General features: G+C 44.3%; 1 protein-coding gene across 1 annotated transcript in view; it reads left to right on the top strand.

Moving 5' to 3' along the window:
• The first annotated feature begins 5,546 nt into the window (after positions 1–5,546).
• The window catches only part of LOC116757118 (UDP-glucuronosyltransferase 1-1-like), a 46,140-nt gene continuing 32,897 nt past the window's right edge, over positions 5,547–18,789 (top strand). Inside the window, exon 1 of the mRNA XM_032638479.1 lies at positions 5,547–6,420. Within this exon, the coding sequence (XP_032494370.1) occupies positions 5,557–6,420 (864 nt within the window). The 5' untranslated portion in view covers positions 5,547–5,556. The remainder of the gene's footprint in view (positions 6,421–18,789) is intronic.

Here is an 18,789-nt window from a genome sequence, read left to right as displayed (position 1 = left end):
TGTCCCTTCAAATCTTCTGCTCATTTTTATTGGGGTAGTTGCCTACTTATTTTGGGGCTGTAAGAGTTCTTTATATGCTCTGGATACAAGTCCTTTGTCAGATACATGTTTTGCTGATGTTTTCTCCTGGTGTGTGGTTTATATTATATTTTTAAAATAATGTCTTTCAAAGAGCACAAGTTTTAAATTTTGATAAAATCCGACTAATCAATTTTTTAATAGTTTGTACTTTTTGTGTCCTGAGAAATCTTTGCCTACCCTAAGGTATGAAGATTTGGTCCTATGTTTTCTTCAAAACGTTTAAATAGTTTTAGTTTTTCTGTTTAGGTTTATGGGAGTGGCAGTGGGGAATACCATCTCTCAGGGGTCAGGCTCGAGAGATGTCGTTTTCTATTTCTGGCCTTTTTTGGGGTGACCTCACCCACACCTCTGGCTTCAATCACCACCATATCCTGTTGGTTCCAAGTCCACCTGTGCAGTCCAGGCCCCTTCTCTGCTCCAGATCCGTGAAGCCAACTAGCTTGGACATATCCTCCTGGTGTTGCACAGGCACAAGTAACACAGGCTCCTCCCTCCCCACAGCCCTGCTTCTCCCCAGGGCCCGCATCTCTGTAAAGATACCACCATCCTCCCAGGGGTCCAGCTCTCCCCAGGGGCTCCAAGTACAAGAAGTGCAAATAGAGATCAGATGACACCAACGTCTAAGTAAAATGCCACTGCATTAATGTAGAATGGGAGAGAGCCCTTTAATGGGACAAGAACAGTCTCACTCCTCTGCAGGTGTGTTCCTGCCCTCACCCCAATACTCACAGATATTTTAGTTGGTTTGGGGGAATAGCTCAGGGGCTGAAATATTTCACCCATAGCTAAGAACCCCTTTCTAGTGCCCAGTCTACGCACAACGTCCAGATCCAGACCATCCTCCCCTGGGCAGTGCGGGATGCCCTCTGCGGCCCTGTCCCTGCCTTCTCTGGACCCGTCCTTCCTGCGCTGTCCTCTGTGAGCGCCCCCTAGCAGATGCTTCCTGTACTGCCTCTCACATCTGTTCTGTCTCCAGTGCTTCTGTAACCTTGATTCAGGCCCTCACCTCATACAAACAGCCTCTGAATATGACACCTGGGGTCCAGGTTGACCCCTCTGAACGATTCCCTATTTCTTTGCAAAAGGGACTTTTAAAAAACACAAACTTGGCCAGGCCACAACAACTTTAGTTGTTGCCCGGGACTTCGGGATGAATCTCAAGCCCCCAGCTTGTGGTCCCCAGTTATAGGTTGAATTGTGGCCCCCTCGAAAAAGGTATGTTGTAATCCTAACCCTTAGCACCTCAGAATACGAGCTTATTTGGACACAATGTGTTTACAGAGGTAGTCAGGTTAAATGAGGTCATTTGGGTTGACCCTAATCCAATATGACCAGTGTCCTTATGAAAAGAGATTTAGCCACAGAGACAGACATGCACAGAAAGAAGATAATGTAAAGACACCTAGGGGGGCTTCCCTGGTGGCACAGTGGTTGAGAGTCCGCCTGCCGATGCAGGGGACACGGGTTCGTTCCCCGGGTCTGGGAGGATCCCACTTGCCGTGGAGTGGCTGGGCCCGTGAGCCATGGCCGCTGAGCCTGCGCCTCCGGAGCCTGTGCTCCACAATGGGAGAGGCCACAACAGTGAGAGGCCCACATACCGCAAAAATAAAAAATAAAATAAAAAAAAAATAAAGACACCTAGGGGGAAGATGGGAAGAGTGATGCACCTATAAGCCAAGGAAGACCAAGGTTGCAGGCAAACACCAGAAGCTGGAAGAGGCAGGGAAAGATTCTCCTTCAGAGCCTTCAGAGGGAGCGTGGCCTTGCTGACACCTTAATTTGGACTGTGCCCTCAGAATGTGCGACAATAAATTTCTGTTGTTCTAAGTCACCCAGTTTTGGGCACTTTGTTACAGCAGCCCTAGAGGTGAATACACCCTCTCCGTTTTCAGCTTCCTGCTTCCTGCGCTTGTATGCTTCATGAGTTTCCCAAGGTGTACAGTTCTCTTACTGTTAGGAATGCTTCCTGCCATGTCCATGCCTCTGTGCAGGTGGGGCCCATCAAAGCACCAAACAGGACTTGCCCTCTTGCAAAAAGCCATAAAAATTGGTGTTGGGAAAGGCAGTCTCATGCATGCAGTGTTTTGGCCCTCACTTGGTGGCGTAAGAATGGGCCTTGGCTTAGAACTCTTCCTTACCAAGAGCCTGTGCCGGGCTTATCACCTTGTGTGGGAGTATCTTTCCCTGTTTCAGTTTCAATGACCGCCCTTTTGTCTTTGTTTGAAGGGTGTGCATCTTATGGCACTTGGCCAACCCTACTGTTATATCTGTCCTCCTCGAAGAGGGGATGGGGTCTTTCCACTGCGGCACAGGGGGGATGCATGTAGGCAAATTGCCTTGCGTCAGGCATCAGGGGAGACGGACTGGCCATGGCAGACTGATGCCCACTGTTGGAGCTGAACTTGCTCTGTGTCTTCTCTGCATAAGTAAAGTGTTGTCCCATCCAGTGCATGACTGCACTGTGCTCTTCTTGGCTACTCAGATACTGACATGCAGTGGGCAGAGGTCTTTGTACTTCTATTCCTGGTGGCTGGCATAGTGATGATCTTTGCTATTCTCCATGTAGTTGGTATCCTGCTCTGGGATTGGTGACCAGTGCCCGGTAATCTGCTTGACAGATGTGATAGGATATAAGCTGGGAGTAGAGGTCAGAAACTGAGCCTTGGGGAAAACCTGCAGTTGTATGGCTGGAACAGAAAAAGAGAGCATAGATGTTGCTGTTGGAGGGGAAATAAGAGAATCAGGACCATGGATGCACAGCTTCCAAGGATGATGCAGGGTTGCCAAGGAAACACACCACAGCTTGGTGGAGACATTAGGGGCTTGTCAAGTCCACTGCCCCAAGGTGATGCTGGCTCCCTGGGGATGATGGGCTGACTGAGGTGCTGGCTACTTTCTGGCCACATGGGCACAAATGGGTTGTGGATAGGCTCCCTGTTGAGAGGTAGGAGCTGGTGCATCGGTCGAGGGCAGAGTTGGAGAGGTGGGTGCTATGATGAGCGGGGAAACTCTCCTCTGGCTCTTGGCTACCCTGGGGGGTCCCATGCCATCTGCTGTCTCCTTCATCCCTTTCAACCTCCACTGCTTTGGCTTGCTCTCCAGTGCCTTCAGATAGCCTTTCAAAAAGAAGTATTTCCCGGGAATTCCCTGGCGGTCCAATGGTTAGGACCTGGAGCTCCCACTGCTGGGGCAGAGTTTGATCCCCAGGCAATCCCACAAGCTGTGTGGCAGGGGCAAAAAAAAAAATTTCCCAAGGGATTATAATCATTGTGTGTGGGAGCATTGGACTGATAGGAGCTACTCCTACCGGAAGCCAGAAATGCTTCTAGGTGAATTTTAAAATATATATATTTTTGGTCATATTACAAATCCCAGGGAGATCTTGCTTGGCCTGCCATTACATCTATAGCTTAAATGGGGGCAAAATCAAGAGTGTTGCAATGTTAAATCTTCCCACGCAGGATGTTGTATGCCTCTTCATTTATTTTATTCTAGTCTAGATTGATATCTCTAACTGGAACAGAGAAAACACCACCACCCTTTCCAATCCCCGAAGTGCGCTGTGTATCCTTACTTGGCTTATAGCATCTGTATTAGGTTGAGTGGCAAACGCACGGCAGCTGATCACAGTGAGGAAAGCCAGAATGTTGCCCTAGATACTCACTGACGGGTTCCATTGCAGTTAGAGCCAGACCAGTAACAGGGGCTACTGAGTTCTCAGCAGAATGAAGGGGATACAACTCTCCTGACTTGCTGCTTCTGCCACCAGATAGGGTGTCGCTAGATTCACTGGTGGCTGGAAACCCAAACAGCAGCTTCTCTTGCTAACAACACTGACAGCAGCTGCAGCAGCAAAAACAAACTTGAAGTCCCACCCTCCCGGCGGCCCTGCTCCCTTCCCTAGCATATCCTTACACCCTGAAAGTAGCACCTGAGCAGCCTTGATCCCACACTCTCAAGAAATTCTGCATGGCTGTTTGTGGAAATGAATGGGGGACAGAGACGATGGGATTTAACCTGGGAGTAGAGGACAGAAACTGAGCCTTGGGGAAAACATGCAGTTATGTGGCTGGGATGGAAAGAGGATCCAGAAAGAGAGAGCATAGATGTTGCTGTTGGAGGGGAAATAAGAGAAGCAGGACCCTGGACTCACAGCCTCCAAGGATGGTTAAAGCAAACGCTCCCGGCACAGTGGCAGCTGGTGTGACACAGGAGGCGTCTCGGTGTGCATGTGTTGCTCAGTGGTGGATCACTAATGGGGGTAACTTTCTCCGAAAGCGAAGCCTCAGCCTGGCCGGTCCTGCGGCCTGGGACAGGATATCGCTATGGCAGAAGCCATGGATGCAGAAGAGCGCGCTCAGTGAGAGAGAGAGAGCTGGGCAGCCCAAGGAGCCCCCCCGCACCATCCCCAGGGCAGACGGGACACGGAGACGTCCGTATCTTGCTGAGCACGTGTGGGCATCAGTCTCTGTAGCAGGGCCGGACTCATGGGCCCCACCTCAGAAGGTCCCACAAATTATGGAGCCCCTCTGTTCTGGAGGAATCTGTCCTCATCAGGACTTAGGACTGTAAATGACCTTGGAGCAGAATCTGAACATAAACTATAAGTTGTAACAAAGGCCCAGATTAATGTACACCCCAGTCCCTAAACAGAGTAGCAGAAGACTGGAGCCTCCAGCATCAGAAGAGGAATTCAGAGAGCCTGCCCCGAGGCCAGGGGAAGGCGCTCTCTGACTCCACTCTGTCATTGCTAAGGGTTGACTTGTCCATTGACGCCTTAGATAACGGCAACCCTTATTCCATGAGGTAGATACAGAATTCTCAACCAACCCTTCTGCTGTCCTTCCTCCGTAATCCCTCCAGATATTTCCATAGCTGACAGCCACTTGAACAGACTCTGCCCTGAACGTTGCAAGAGGTGTCTCCATGTGGAACGGGAACAAAACGGACAGCCGGCATCCCCTCCCCGCTGAGAGAAAGCCGTCTTGGCAATGTTCTATATTTTCCTGCATGTGCTCTGTGTTCACCCATGATTGGGGGAAAGTGTTGAAAGAGTTATCAAATAAGGTCACATCCAGCAGAGAGGTTCTGGCTGGGACTAGGGCATAGGTGACCCCGCAGAGCTCAGTCACAGCCCCATAGAACATGGTTAACAGAGAAATAGGAGGCGATCAGAGGGAATGCGCAGGCACAGCCTTGCTTTGGGCATGGGATGAAAAACAAGAGAGTGAACTAGAATGCTCCCCAGAGGGAGCAGCAGAGTCATGAGTTTTTCCAAGCTAAGGGGGAGTGGTGTTTCCCTCGGTGAAAGCAGAGGTGATGAAACAGGGATAGACTCATTCTGTAATGATTAATGTAACGAGGGAGCACTGCCTTCCAATTACATGCCATTTTGCTTAAGAGGCCTGATGATAAGATAAAGAAAACAAATGCAGGCGGCACAGCCCGAACGGAATGCGTTTGGCTTCTGCAGAGATGTACCTGGGGCTGCAGCTTCCCTGGCAGTTGCTCCCTGGCCTCTTGCTCTGCCTGTGCGTCGGGCGATGGGCCGAGGCTGGGAAGGTGCTGGTGGTCCCCATGGAGGGCAGCCACTGGCTCAGCATGCGGGAGGCCGTGCGGGAGCTCCATGCCAGAGGCCACGAAGCAGTGGTCCTTTCTCCCGAGGTGAAGATGCACGTCAAGGCAGAGGACTTTTTCACCATGGAAACCTATGCTGTTCCATACACCCAGGATGAATTTGATTACATCGTGACAAGCAAGCTTCATCTGTTTTTTGAAAGAATACATTTTCTAACACTGTTTTTGGAAACTATGGCCTCTTTGAAAAATGTGTCTTTGGTCTTTCAAAGGTCTTGTGAGGAACTATTGTATAACAAGGACCTGATCAGGCACCTGAATGCCAGTTCCTTTGATGTGGTTTTAACGGACCCCGTTTACCCCTGCGGAGCGGTGCTGGCTAAGTACCTGTCGATTCCAGCTGTGTTCTTTTTGCGTTCCATTCCATGTAACTTAGATACTGAGGGCACAGCGTGCCCAAAGCCTTTTTCGTATGTTCCTAGTTTACTAACAATGAATTCAGACCACATGACATTCTTCCAAAGGGTCAAGAACCTGCTCTACCCTTTGAGCTTCAAGTACATTTGCCAACTTTCTTTCACTCCTTATGCACGTATGGCCTCTGAGCTTCTTCACAGAGAGGTGTCGCTGGTGGAAATTTTTGGCTCTGCATCCATTTGGCTGTTCAGAGGAGACTTTGTGTTGGACTACCCCCAGCCAATCATGCCCAACATGGTCTTCATTGGGGGTATCAACTGTGCCAACAGGAAACCATTATCTCGGGTCTGTATTGGTGCTTTTATTCAATCAATGTTCCAAGTGGAGCCTATTGTTTTAAAAAACAACTTACTTCCAGGTGCTTATTTATCTACTGATCTTTTTAAAGATTTCCACCGGGCTTCCCTGGTGGCGCAGTGATTGAGAGTCCGCCTGCCGACGCAGGGCACGTGGGTTCGTGCCCCGGTCCGGGAGCGGCTGGGCCCGTGAGCCATGGCCGCTGAGCCTGCGCCTCCGGAGCCTGTGCTCCGCAATGGATGAGGCCACAACAGTGAGAGGCCCGCCAAAAAAAAAAAAAAAAAAAAAAAAGATTTCCACCTCTCATTCTCCTTCTAACAGTCTTTTGTGAGATAAATTGTTAAAGTGCCTCCAGTAGTGCAGTAAAGGTTTGCGATGGTCTTTGAGAGGAATGAGAGGAAGGGGTGAGGGTCCATAATAGGATTGACAAGCAATGGTGTGATTCAACCGTGATCACCCTTTAGTAAAGGCATGTTCGTAACAGTTGTGCAATTTTCTCCAGCTGAGTAGGAGCAGAGAACTTGAGCTGTGAATCCATCCATCAGGGGTTTTTACTTGAGGGTGTTCAAGAAGGATGAAAGAACTGGCAAATTACATTTGTTTAAAAAATGTTTTTAAACACTTCTTTTTTTTTTTTTACAAGCCTGGCTTTGTTTGTTGTTGTTTTTTTAACTTAATTAATTAATTTGTCTATTTTTGGCTGCATTGGGTCTTTGTTGCTGCACACGGGCTTTCTCTAGTTGCGGCAAGTGGGCGCTACTCCTCGTTGTGGTGCGTGGGCTTCTCATTGTGGTGGCTTCACTTGTTGCGGAGCATGGGCTTTAGGTGCGTGGGTTTCAGCAGTTGTGGCACACGGGCTCAGTAGTTGTGGCTCACGGGCTCTAGAGCGCAGGCTCAGTAGTTGTGGTGCGTGGGCTTAGTTGCTCCGTGGCATGTGGGATCTTCCTAGACCAGGGCTCGAACCCGTGTCCCCTGCACTGGCAGGCGGATTCTTAACCACTGCTCCACCAGGGAAGTCCCAATTACATTGGTTGACCTGATAGTTCTTAGTGGTTTTTGTCTTGGAATGGACGGAGGTGTGGTCACAGGAGACCTAAACACCAAAAGGAAGCAGAAGTTTCAGAGAGGTCGAAAAATTAAGTGGAAGTGAGACAATGCCAGAGAGAGAAGTTGGGGTCTCTAATTGAGTCCAACTTTTCAGAGATGGAGCTGTGCTGATGAGAAGTCTTCTGACCTGGAGTTGGTGTCTGGAGTAAAATGTGGGGATGTACCAGAGTTTGATGGCATGCCAGATAGGTCTTCTACTTGGGACACTGAGGGCATCAAAGGACAGTGGCAGGGGCTAGAGAGGAGGTAAAACTGAGCCTATAAACTCAGTGAAGGTGGGGACAGTGATGCTGAGAAATGAGTCTCAAAGAGGAAGGGTTTGTTAGGAGGGGCTGACCACATCACCAAACCTACCCTGGCCCAAGCCAGCCCACCCCAAGTTTGCATGACAGGAACTACTGCTCTCCTCATCCTTTCAGAGTCTTCTTAGGTTAAACCTGAATATTGGAGTTTAATTGAAATAGGACTCTTGGGGCCAGATTTGTTCCTTAATCCACTGAGTTAGCCATCTTTTTTGCCCTTTTATGTAATAGTCACTGAATTTATATTAACTTCCATGACTTTGGATCTCATCGTTTTTGTATTCTTACTTTTGTATCTCTTTTTATTAATGTAGTATATGTTATTGCACAGGACTCTAACTTCACTTTTCTTTTTTGCTCACACCATAAAGGATCTATTCTACTGGTTTTTTCTTCCTATATGCAATACATTTGACCAATTATAAAATATGTATGTATATATTAGATTTGTAAAAAGGGAAAGTAGGGAGGCATTTTAAAAAACAATTGCCGCTCTTTTCTTTTTACTTTTTCTGTGTGAATATATTCTCTAGAGTAGACTGCATTGGTTCAAATCCTCACTACCATTTTTATAGCTGAATGACCTTGGGTGGGTGACCTAACCATTCTGACCTTAATACTGTCACAGAGAGCACACAAATATTATCTATTATCATTATTTAAAAGGTGCCAAGCAAGACAAGGTATGTCATCTGGAGGCACGTAGATATGTTTGTGCCAATTTATTTGGTACATGAAAGATCATTTACACTGAAATTCTCAAGTTTTATACATTGTAAGCACAGCGTTATCTTTTTTGTTCCACTAGCTTTTGTTTTACTTTGAGATTTTGTCATTCTTATTTATTTGGCTTGGTTTACCCTTAGATGTGACTCTTTTAAATGTTTATGGAAATTCTTCTCAAAATATGAAAGACTAAAGTCTAAAGTTTTAATATTTTTGTTCCTTTTCCTTCTTAAAGTTTATGACGGGTTGAATTATATTATTGGTCTTCTCAAAGAAATAACTTTTAGATTTGCTTATTCTTTTTACTATTTTTGTTTTCTATTTCATTAATCGCAGCTTATTGTTTTTATTAATGCTATCATCCTTGTATCCCTTGATTTATGTTATAGCTGTTTTTCTCATTTCCTTAGGTAAGCATTAAGTTCCTTTATGTTTTCTTAATAATGAAGAATTGAAGGTCATACATAAAACATTTTCTTGAATCCTTAGATTTTGGTATAAATTGCTCTCATTTTCTTTCTCTTAAATTTACATTATTGATTTCCTCTTTGAGTCCGTGGCTATCTATTTTTTTTAACAAGGTTGTTTCTTAATTCCCATATAGTTAAGATTTTTTGTAGCCATCATTCTCTTATTTTTCTCTAATGATTTTGAATTATAATCAGAGAATGTTTCTTGTGGGGTCACTGCTTTAAAAAATTTCTTAATAGGTTTTCTTTATGGTCTAGTACAGAATTATCCAATAGAAATATACTGCAAGCCACATATGTAATTGAAAGCTTTTTAGTAGACATATTAAAAAAAGCAAAATGAGGGTTAAAATTAATTTTAGTAATATATTTTATTGAATCAAAAACATGATCCATTAAACATATACTCAATATAAAAATTTTTTCAGGTACTCATTTGCCATTGTTTCTTCCAGTTTCATTGAGATATAATTGACATGCCGCACTGTATAAGCTTAAGGTGGACAGCATAGTGATTGACTTACCTAGATCATGAGATGCTTACCACAGTAAGTTCAGTGATCACCCATCATCGCATATGGATACAAAATTAAAGGAACAGAAAATTTTTTTTTCCCTTAGGATGAGAACTCTTAGAATTTACTCTCAGCGACTTTCATAGATAACATAGAGCAGTGCTAATTATCTTTACCATGTTGTACATTACATCCCTAGCACTTATTTCTCTTAGAACTGGAAGTTTGTACCCTTTGACCGCCTTCATCCAATTCCCCCTCCCCCCATTCCACGCTTCTGGTGGCCACAAATTGAATTTCTATTTCTATAAGCTTGTTTGTTTGTTTTTGAAGTATAATTGACCTACAGCACTATGTTAGCTCCTATCACACTACATAGTGATTCAGTACTTCCATACACTTCAAAATAATCACTACAGTAAATCGGGCTATGATATTCACCGTAGAAAGATATTACGTAACTGTTGACAGTATTTCTCACACTCTAATTTCTTACCTGTAACATATATTTTGCAACTGAAGTTTGTATCTTAATCCCTCCCACCCATTTCTCTTCTTCCCCTACTCCCCTCCACTCTATCAACTACCTGTTTGTTCTCTGTATCTATGAGTCTGTTTCTGTTTTTTTTTTTTAACATCTTTATTGGAGTATAATTGCTTTACAGTGGTGTGTTAGTTTCTGCTTTACAACAAAATGAATCAGTTATATATATACACATATATTCCCATATCTCTTCCCTCTTGCGTCTCCCTCCCTCCCACCCTCCCTATCCCACCACTCTAGGTGATCACAAAGCACAGAGCTGATCTCCCTGTGCTATGCGGCTGCTTCCCACTAGCTATCTATTTTATGTTTGGTAGTGTATATATGTCCATGCCACTCTCTCGCTTTGTCACAGCTTACCCTTCCCCCTCCCCATATCCTCAAGTCCATTCTCCAGTAGGTCTGTGTCTTTATTCCTGTTTTACCCCTAGGTTCTTCATGACATTGTTTTTCTTAAATTCCATATATATGTGTTAGCATACGGTATTTGTCTCTCTCTTTCTGACTGACTTCACTCTGTATGACAGACTCTAGGTCCATCCACCTCACTACAAATAACTCAATTTCGTTTCTTTTTAAGGCTGAGTAATATTCCATTGTGTATATGTGCCACATCTTCTTTATCCATTCATCCGATGATGGACACTTAGGTTGTTTCCATCTCCTGGCTATTGTAAATAGAGCTGCAATGAACATTATGGTACATGACACTTTTTCTTTTTTTTTTGCTGTACGCGGGCCTCTCACTGTTGTGGCCTCTCCCATTGTGGAGCACAGGCTCTGGAGGCGCAGGCTCAGCGGCCATGGCTCACGGGCCCAGCCGCTCCGTGGCATGTGGGATCTTCCTGGACCAGGGCACGAACCCGTGTCCCCTGCATCGGCAGGCGGACTCTCAACCACTGCACCACCAGGGAAGGCCCATGACTCTTTGAATTATGGTTTTCTCAAGGTATATGCCCAGTAGTGGGATTGCTGGGTCATATGGTAGTTCTATTTGTAGTTTTTTAAGGAACCTCCATACTGTTCTCCACAGTGGCTGTATCAATTTACATTCCCACCAACAGTGCAAGAGGGTTCCCTTTACTACACATCCTCTCCAGCATTTATTGTTCCTAGATTTTTTGATGATGGCCATTCTGACTGGTGTGAGATGATATCTCATTGTAGTTTTGATTTGCATTTCTCTAATGATTAGTGATGTCGAGCATTCTTTCATGTGTTTGTTGGCAGTCTGTATATCTGCTTTGGAGAAATGTCTATTGAGGTCTTCTGCCCATTTTTGGATTGGGTTGTTTGATTTTTTGTTATTGAGCTGCATGAGCTGCTTATAAATTTTGGAGATTAATGCTTTGTCAGTTGCTTCATTTGCAAATATTTTCTCCCACTCTGAGGGTTGTCTTTTGGTCTTGTTTATGGTTTCCTTTGCTGTGCAAAAGCTTTGAAGTTTCATTAGGTCCCATTTGTTTATTTTTGTTTTTATTTCCATTTCTCTAGGAGGTGGGTCAAAAAGGATATTGCTGTGATTTATGTCATAGAGTGTTCTGCCTATGTTTTCCTCTAAGAGTTTGATAGTTTCTGGCCCTACACTTAGGTCTTTAATCCATTTTGAGCTTATTTTTGTGTATGGTGTTAGGGAGTGATCTAATCTCATACTTTTACATGTACCTGTCCAGTGTTCCCAGCACCACTTATTGAAGAGGCTGTCCTTTCTCCACTGTACATTCCTGCCTCCTTTATCAAAGATAAGGTGACCATATGTGTGTGAGTTTAGCTCTGGGATTTCTATCCTGTTCTATTGATCTATCTTTCTGTTTTTGTGCCAGTACCACACTGTCTTGATTACTGTAGCTTTGTAGTATAGTCTGAAGTCAGGGAGCCTGATTCCTCCAGCTCCATTTTTCGTTCTCAACATTGCTTTGGCTATCCGGGGTCTTTTGTGAAATTTGAAATATTTTGTTCTAGTTCTGTGAAAAATGAAATATTTGTGAAATATTTCACAAATTGTGAAATATTTTGTTCTAGTTCTGTGAAAAATGCCAATGGTAGTTTGATAGGGATTGCACTGAATCTGTAGATTGCTTTGGGTAGTAGAGTCATTTTCATAATGTTGATTCTTCCAATCCAAGAACACGGTATATCTCTCCATCTATTTGTATCACCTTTAATTTCTTTCATCAGTGTCTTATAATTTTCTGCATACAGGTCTTTTGTCTCCTTAGGTAGGTTTATTGCTAGATATTTTATTCTTTTTGTTGCAATGGTAAATGGGAGTGTTTTCTTGATTTCACTTTCAGATTTTTCATCATTAGTGTATAGGAATGCAAGAGATTTCTGTGCATTAATTTTGTATCCTGCTACTTTACCAAATTCATTGATTAGCTCTAGTAGTTTTCTGGTAGCATCTTTAGGATTCTCTATGTATAGTATCATGTCATCTGCAAACAGTGACAGCTTTACTTCTTCTTTTCTGATTTGGATTCCTTTTATTTCCTTTCCTTCTCTGATTGCTGTGGCTAAAACTTCCAAAACTATGTTGAATAAGAGTGGTGAGAGTGGGCAACCTTGTCTTGTTCCTGACAAGGAACAAGTGGAAATGCTTTCAGTTTTGTTCCACTTGTTCCTGACAAGTGGAAATGCTTTCAGTTTTTCACCATTGAGGATGATGTTGGCTGTGGGTCTGTCATATATGGCCTTTATTATGTTGAGGAAAGTTCCCTCTATGCCTACTTTCTGTAGGGTTTTTATCATAAATGGATGTTGAATTTTGTTGAAAGCTTTCTCTGCATCTATTGAGATGATCATATGGTTTTTCTCCTTCAATTTGTTAATATGGTGTATCACGTTGATTGATTTGCATATATTGAAGAATCCTTGCATTACTGGAATAAACCCCACTTGATCATGGTGCATGATCCATTTAATGTGCTGTTGGATTCTGTTTGCTACTATTTTGTTGAGGATTTTTGCATCTATGTTCATCAGTGATATTGGCCTGTAGTTTTCTTTCCTTCTGACATCCTTGTCTGGTTTTGGTATCAGGGTGATGGTGGCCTTGTAGAATGAGTTTGGGAGTGTTCCTCCCTCTGCTATATTTTGGAAGAGTTTCAGGAGGATAGGTGTTAGCTCTTCTCTAAATGCTTGATAGAATTCGCCTGTGAAGCCATCTGGGCCCGGGCTTTTGTTTGTTGGAAAATTTTTAATCACAGTTTCAATTTCAGTGCTTGTGATTGGTCTGTTCATATTTTCTATTTCTTCCTGATTCAGTCTTGGTAGGTTGTGCCTTTCTAAGAATTTGTCCATTTCTTCCAGGTTGCCCATTTTATTGGCATAGAGTTGCTTGTAGCTATCTCTCATGATCTTTTGTATTTCTGCAGTGTCAGTTGTTACTTCTCCTTTTTCATTTCTAATTCTATTGATTTGAGTCTTCTCCCTTTTGTTCTTGATGAGTCTGGCTAATGGTTTATCAATTTTGTTTATCTTCTCAAAGAAACAGCTTTTAGTTTTATTGATCTTTGCTATCGTTTCCTTCATTTCTTTTTCATTTATTTCTGATCTGATTTTTATGATTTCTTTCCTTCTGCTAACTCTGGGGTTTTTTTGTTCTTCTTTCTCTAATTGCTTTAGGTGCAAGGATAGGTTGTTTATTCGAGATGTTTCCTGTTTCTTAAGGTAGGATTGTATTGCTATAAACTTCCCTCTTAGAACTGCTTTTGCTGCATCCCATAGATTTTGGGTCGTCGTGTCTCCATTGTCATTTGTTTCTAGGTATTTTTTGATTTCCTCTTTGATTTCTTCAGTGATCACTTCGTTATTAAGTAGTGTATTGTTTAGCTTCCATGTGTTTGTATTTTTTACAGATCTTTTCCTGTAATTGATATCTAGTCTCATAGCGTTGTGGTCGGAAAAGATACTTGATACAATTTCAATTTTCTTAAATTTACCAAGGCTTGATTTGTGACCCAAGATATGATCTATCCTGGAGAATGTTCCATGAGCACTTGAGAAAAATGTGTATTCTGTTGTTTTTGGATGGAATGTCCTATAAATATCAATTAAGTCCATCTTGTTTAATATATCATTTAAAGCTTGTGTTTCCTTATTTATTTTCATTTTGGATGATAGGTCCATTGGTGAAAGTGGGGTGTTAAAGTCCCCTACTATGAATGTGTTACTGTCAATTTCCCCTTTTATGGCTGTTAGTATTTGCCTTATGTATTGAGGTGCTCCTATGTCGAGTGCATAAATATTTACAACTGTTATATCTTCTTCTTGGATCGATCCCTCGATCATTATGTAGTGTCCTTCTTTGTCTCTTCTAATAGTCTTTATTTTAAAGTCTATTTTGTCTGATATGAGAATTGGTACTCCAGGTTTCTTTTGGTTTCCATTTGCATGCAACGTCTTTTTCCATCCCCTTACTTTCATTGTGTATGTGTCTCTAGGTCTGAAGTGGGTCTCTTGTAGGCAGCAAATATATGGGTCTTGTTTTTGTATCCATTCAGCCAGTCTGTGTCTTTTGGTGGGAGCAATTAGTCCATTTACCTTTAAGGTAATTATTGATATGTATGTTCCTATTCCCATTTTCTTTATTGTTTTGGGTTTGTTATTGTAGGTCTTTTCCTTCTCTTGTGTTTCTTGCCTAGACAAGTTCCTTTAGCATTTGTTGTAAAGCTGGTTTGGTGGTGCTGAACTCTCTCAGCTCTTGCTTGTCTGTAAAGGTTTTAATTTCTCCATCAAATCTGAATGAGATCCTTGCTGGGTAGAGTAATCTTGGTTGCAGGTTTTTCTCCTTCATCACTTTAAATATGTCCTGCCAGTCCCTTCCAGCTTGCAGAGTTTCTGCTGAAAGATCAGCTGTTAACTTTATGGGGATTCCCTTGTGTGTTATTTGTTGTTTTTCCCTTGCTGCTTTTAATATGTTTTCTTTGTATTTAATTTTTGACAGTTTGATTAATATGTGTCTTGGCATATTTCTCCTTGGATTTATCGTGTATGGGACTCTCTGTGCTTCCTGGACTTGATTAACTATTTCCTTTCCCATATTAGGGAAGTTTTCAACTATAATCTCTTCAAATATTTTCTCAGTCCCTTTCTTTTCCTCTTCTTCTTCTGGAACCCCTATAATTCAAATGTTGGTGCGTTTAATGTTGTCCCAGAGGTCTCTGAGACTTGTCCTCAGTTCTTCTCATTCTTTTCTCTTTATTCTGCTCTGCAGTAGTTATTTCCACTATTTTATCTTCCAGGTCACTTATCCATTCTTCTGCCTCAGTTATTCTGCTATTGATCCCATCTAGAGTATTTTTAATTTCATTTATTGTGCTGTTCATCATTTTTTGTTTCAACTTTAGTTCTTCTAGGTCTTTGTTAAATGTTTCTTGCATTTTCTCTATTCTATTTCCAAGATTTTGGATCATCTTTACTGTCATTACTCTGAATTATTTTTCAGGTAGACTGCCTATTTCCTCTTCATTTGTTAGGTCTGGTGCATTTTTATCTTGCTCCTTCATCTTCTGCATGTTAGTCTGTTTTCTCATTTTGCTTATCTTACTGTGTTTGGGGTCTCCTTTTTGCAGGCTGCAGGTTCGTAGTTCCCATTGTTTTTGGTGTCTGTCCCCAGTGGCTAAGGTTGGTTCAGTGGGTTGTGTAGGCTTCCTGGTGGAGGGGACTAGTGCCTGTGTTCTGGTGGATGAGGCTGGATTTTGTCTTTCTGGTGGGCAGGTCCACGTCTGGTGGTGTGTTTTGGGGTGTCTGTGGACTTGTTATGATTTTGGGCAGCCTCTCTGCTAAAGGGTGGGGTTGTGTTACTGTCTTGCTAGTTGTTTGGCATAGGACGACCAGCACTGTAGCTTGCTGGTCATTGAGTGAAGCTGGGTGCTGGTGTTGAGATGGAGATCTCTGGGAGATTTTCGCCGTTTGATATTATGTGGAGCTGGGAGGTCTCTTGTGGACCAGTGTCCTGAAGTTGGCTCTCCCACCTCAGAGGCACAGCACTGACTCCTGGCTGCAGCACCAAGAGCCTTCCATCCACACGGCTCAGAATAAAAGGGAGAAAAAGTAGAAAGAAAGAATTAGTAGAAGCAGAAAGAAAGAAAGAAGGGAGGGAGGGAGGGAGGAAGGAAGGAAAAAAAGGAAGAAGATAAAGTAAAAAAAAGTAAGATAAAATATAAGAAATTTATTAAAATAAAAAAATTATGAAGAGAAAAAAAGAAAAAAATATTAAAAAACTAAAACCAACAACAAAAACGGATGGATAGAACCGTAGGACAAATGGTGGAAGCAAAGCCATACAGACAAAATCTCACACAGAAGCATACACATACACACTCACAAAAAGAGGAAAAGGGGAAAAAATCATAAATCTTGCTCTCGAAGTCCACCCCCTTAATTTGGGATGACTCGTTGTCTATTCAGGTATTCCACAGATGCAGGTACATCAAGTTGATTGTGGAGCTTTAATCCGCTGCTTCTGAGGCTGCTGGGAGAGATTTCCCTTTCTCTTCTTCTCACAGCTCCCGGGGCTCAGCTTTGGATTTGGCCCCGCCTCTGTGTGTAGGTCGCCGGAGGGCTTCTGTTCTTTGCTCAGACAGGACGGGGTTAAAGGAGCCGCTGATTCGGGGACTCTGGCTCACTCAGGCGGCGGGGAGGGAGGGGCACGGAGTGCGGGGCGGGCCTGCGGCGGCAGCGGCCGGCGTGACGTTGCACGAGCCTGATGCGCGCAGTGCGTTCTCCCGGGTAAGTTGTCCCTGGATCCCGGGACCGTGGCAGTGGCGGGCTGCACAGGCTTCGCGGAAGAGGGGTGTGGCTAGTGACCTGTGCTCGCACACAGGCTTCTTGGTGGCGGCAGCAGCAGCCTTAGCGTCTCATGCCCGTCTCTGGGGTCCGCGCTGTTAGCCGCGGCTCGCGCCCGTCTCTGGAGCTCTTAATCCCCTCTCCTCGCGCACCAGGAAACAAAGAGGTAAGAAGTCTCTTGCCTCTTCGGCAGGTCCAGACTTTTCCCCGGACTCCCTTCCGGCTAGCCGTGGCGCACTAACCCCCTGCAGCCTGTGTTCACTCCGCCAACGCCAGTCCTCTCCCTGCGCTCCGCCCGAAGCCCGAGCCTCGGCCCCCAGCCCCGCCCCCCCGCCCCGGCGGGTGAGCAGACAAGCCTCTCGGGCTGGTGAGTGCCGGCCGGCCCTGATCCTCTGTGCGGGAATCTCTCCGCTTTGCCCTCCGCACCCCTGTGGCTGTGCTCTCCTCCGCGGCCCCGAAGCTTTCTCCCTCCGCCACCCCAGTCTCCGCCCGCGAAGGGGCTTCCTAGTGTGTGTAAACCTTTCCTCCTTCACGGCTCCCTCCCACAGGTGCAGGTCCCGTCCCTATCCTTTTGTCTCTGTTTATTCTTTTTTCTTTTGCCCTACCCAGGTACGTGGGGGGTTTCTTGCCTTTTGGGAGGTCTGAGGTCTTCTGCCAGCATTCAGTAGGTGTTCTATAGGAGTTGTTCCACGTGTAGATGTATTTCTGGTGTATCTGTGGGGAGGGAGGTGATCTCCGCGTCTTACTCTTCCGCCATCTTCCCGGAAGTTCTCTCTGCTTTGTTATAGTTGTTCATGTTGTTCATTTGCTTTGCCTTTTATTTTCCACATGTAAGTGAAATCATACAGTATTTGTCTTTCTCTATCTGACTTATTTCACTAAGCATAATAGCCCCAGGTCCATCCGTGTTGTCGCAAAAACAAGATTCCATTCTTTTTTATGGCTGAGTAATATGCAATAGCCAATATTCTTGTCTATTGTAAATAATGCCGCAGTGAACATAGGGATGCATATATATTTTCTAATTGGTGTTTTCCTTTCTTTGGTTAAGTGCCCAGAAGTAGAAATGCTGGATCATATGGGGTTTCTATTTTTAATTTTTTGAGGACCCTTCATGTTGTTTTCTATAGTGGCTTCCCCAATTTACTTTTCCACCAACAATGTACGAGGGTTCCCTTTTCTCTACATCCTCACCAACACTTGTTACTTCTTCTCTTTTTGATAATAGCCATTCTGACAGGTGTGCAGTGATAATCTTATTGTGGTTTTGATTTGCATTTCCTTGATGATTAATGATGTTGAGAATTTTTTCATGTGCCTATTGGCCATCTGTATGTCTTCTCTGGAAAAATGTCTATTTGAGCCCTCTGCCGATTTTTAATCATGTTATTTGTTGTCGTTGTTGACTTGTATGTTTTCTTTCCGTATTTTGGATATTAACCCCTTATTAGGTACATCATTTGCAAATACCTTCACCCATTCAGTAAGTGGCCTTTTCCTTTTGTTACTAATTTCCTTTGCTGTTCAAAAAATTTTAGTTTGAACTTGGGTGGGGTTTGTGCCGCGGCCTCAGGCTGACGGCGCTGGTCAGGTCCCTCAGGTCCACGCTCCCCGGCTCCGAGGCGGTCGATGGGACTGAGCGCCGCGGAGCAAGCGGTGGCGCCCGTCGCAGGGCTGGGGCAGCGCAAGAGCCCGCCGGGAGCCTCGGACATGGAGGGCCGCAGGACCTGAGCCCTAACCCTTGGGGAGCAACCTGGTGGCGGGCGATGGGGATGGAGCAGGGCTGTCGCTGCCGCCTCCTCGGCCCCGCAGCGAAGCACCGGGCAGCTCGGGATCATGGCCCTGGAGCAGCTCTGCTCCATCCTGTGTGGTTAATAACAATACTTGAAGTGGAAGGGATTGCT

Source organism: Phocoena sinus, chromosome 7 (assembly GCF_008692025.1).
Source record: "Phocoena sinus isolate mPhoSin1 chromosome 7, mPhoSin1.pri, whole genome shotgun sequence".
Lineage (NCBI taxonomy): Eukaryota > Metazoa > Chordata > Mammalia > Artiodactyla > Phocoenidae > Phocoena > Phocoena sinus.
This window is presented reverse-complemented; position numbering and strand designations above follow the sequence as displayed.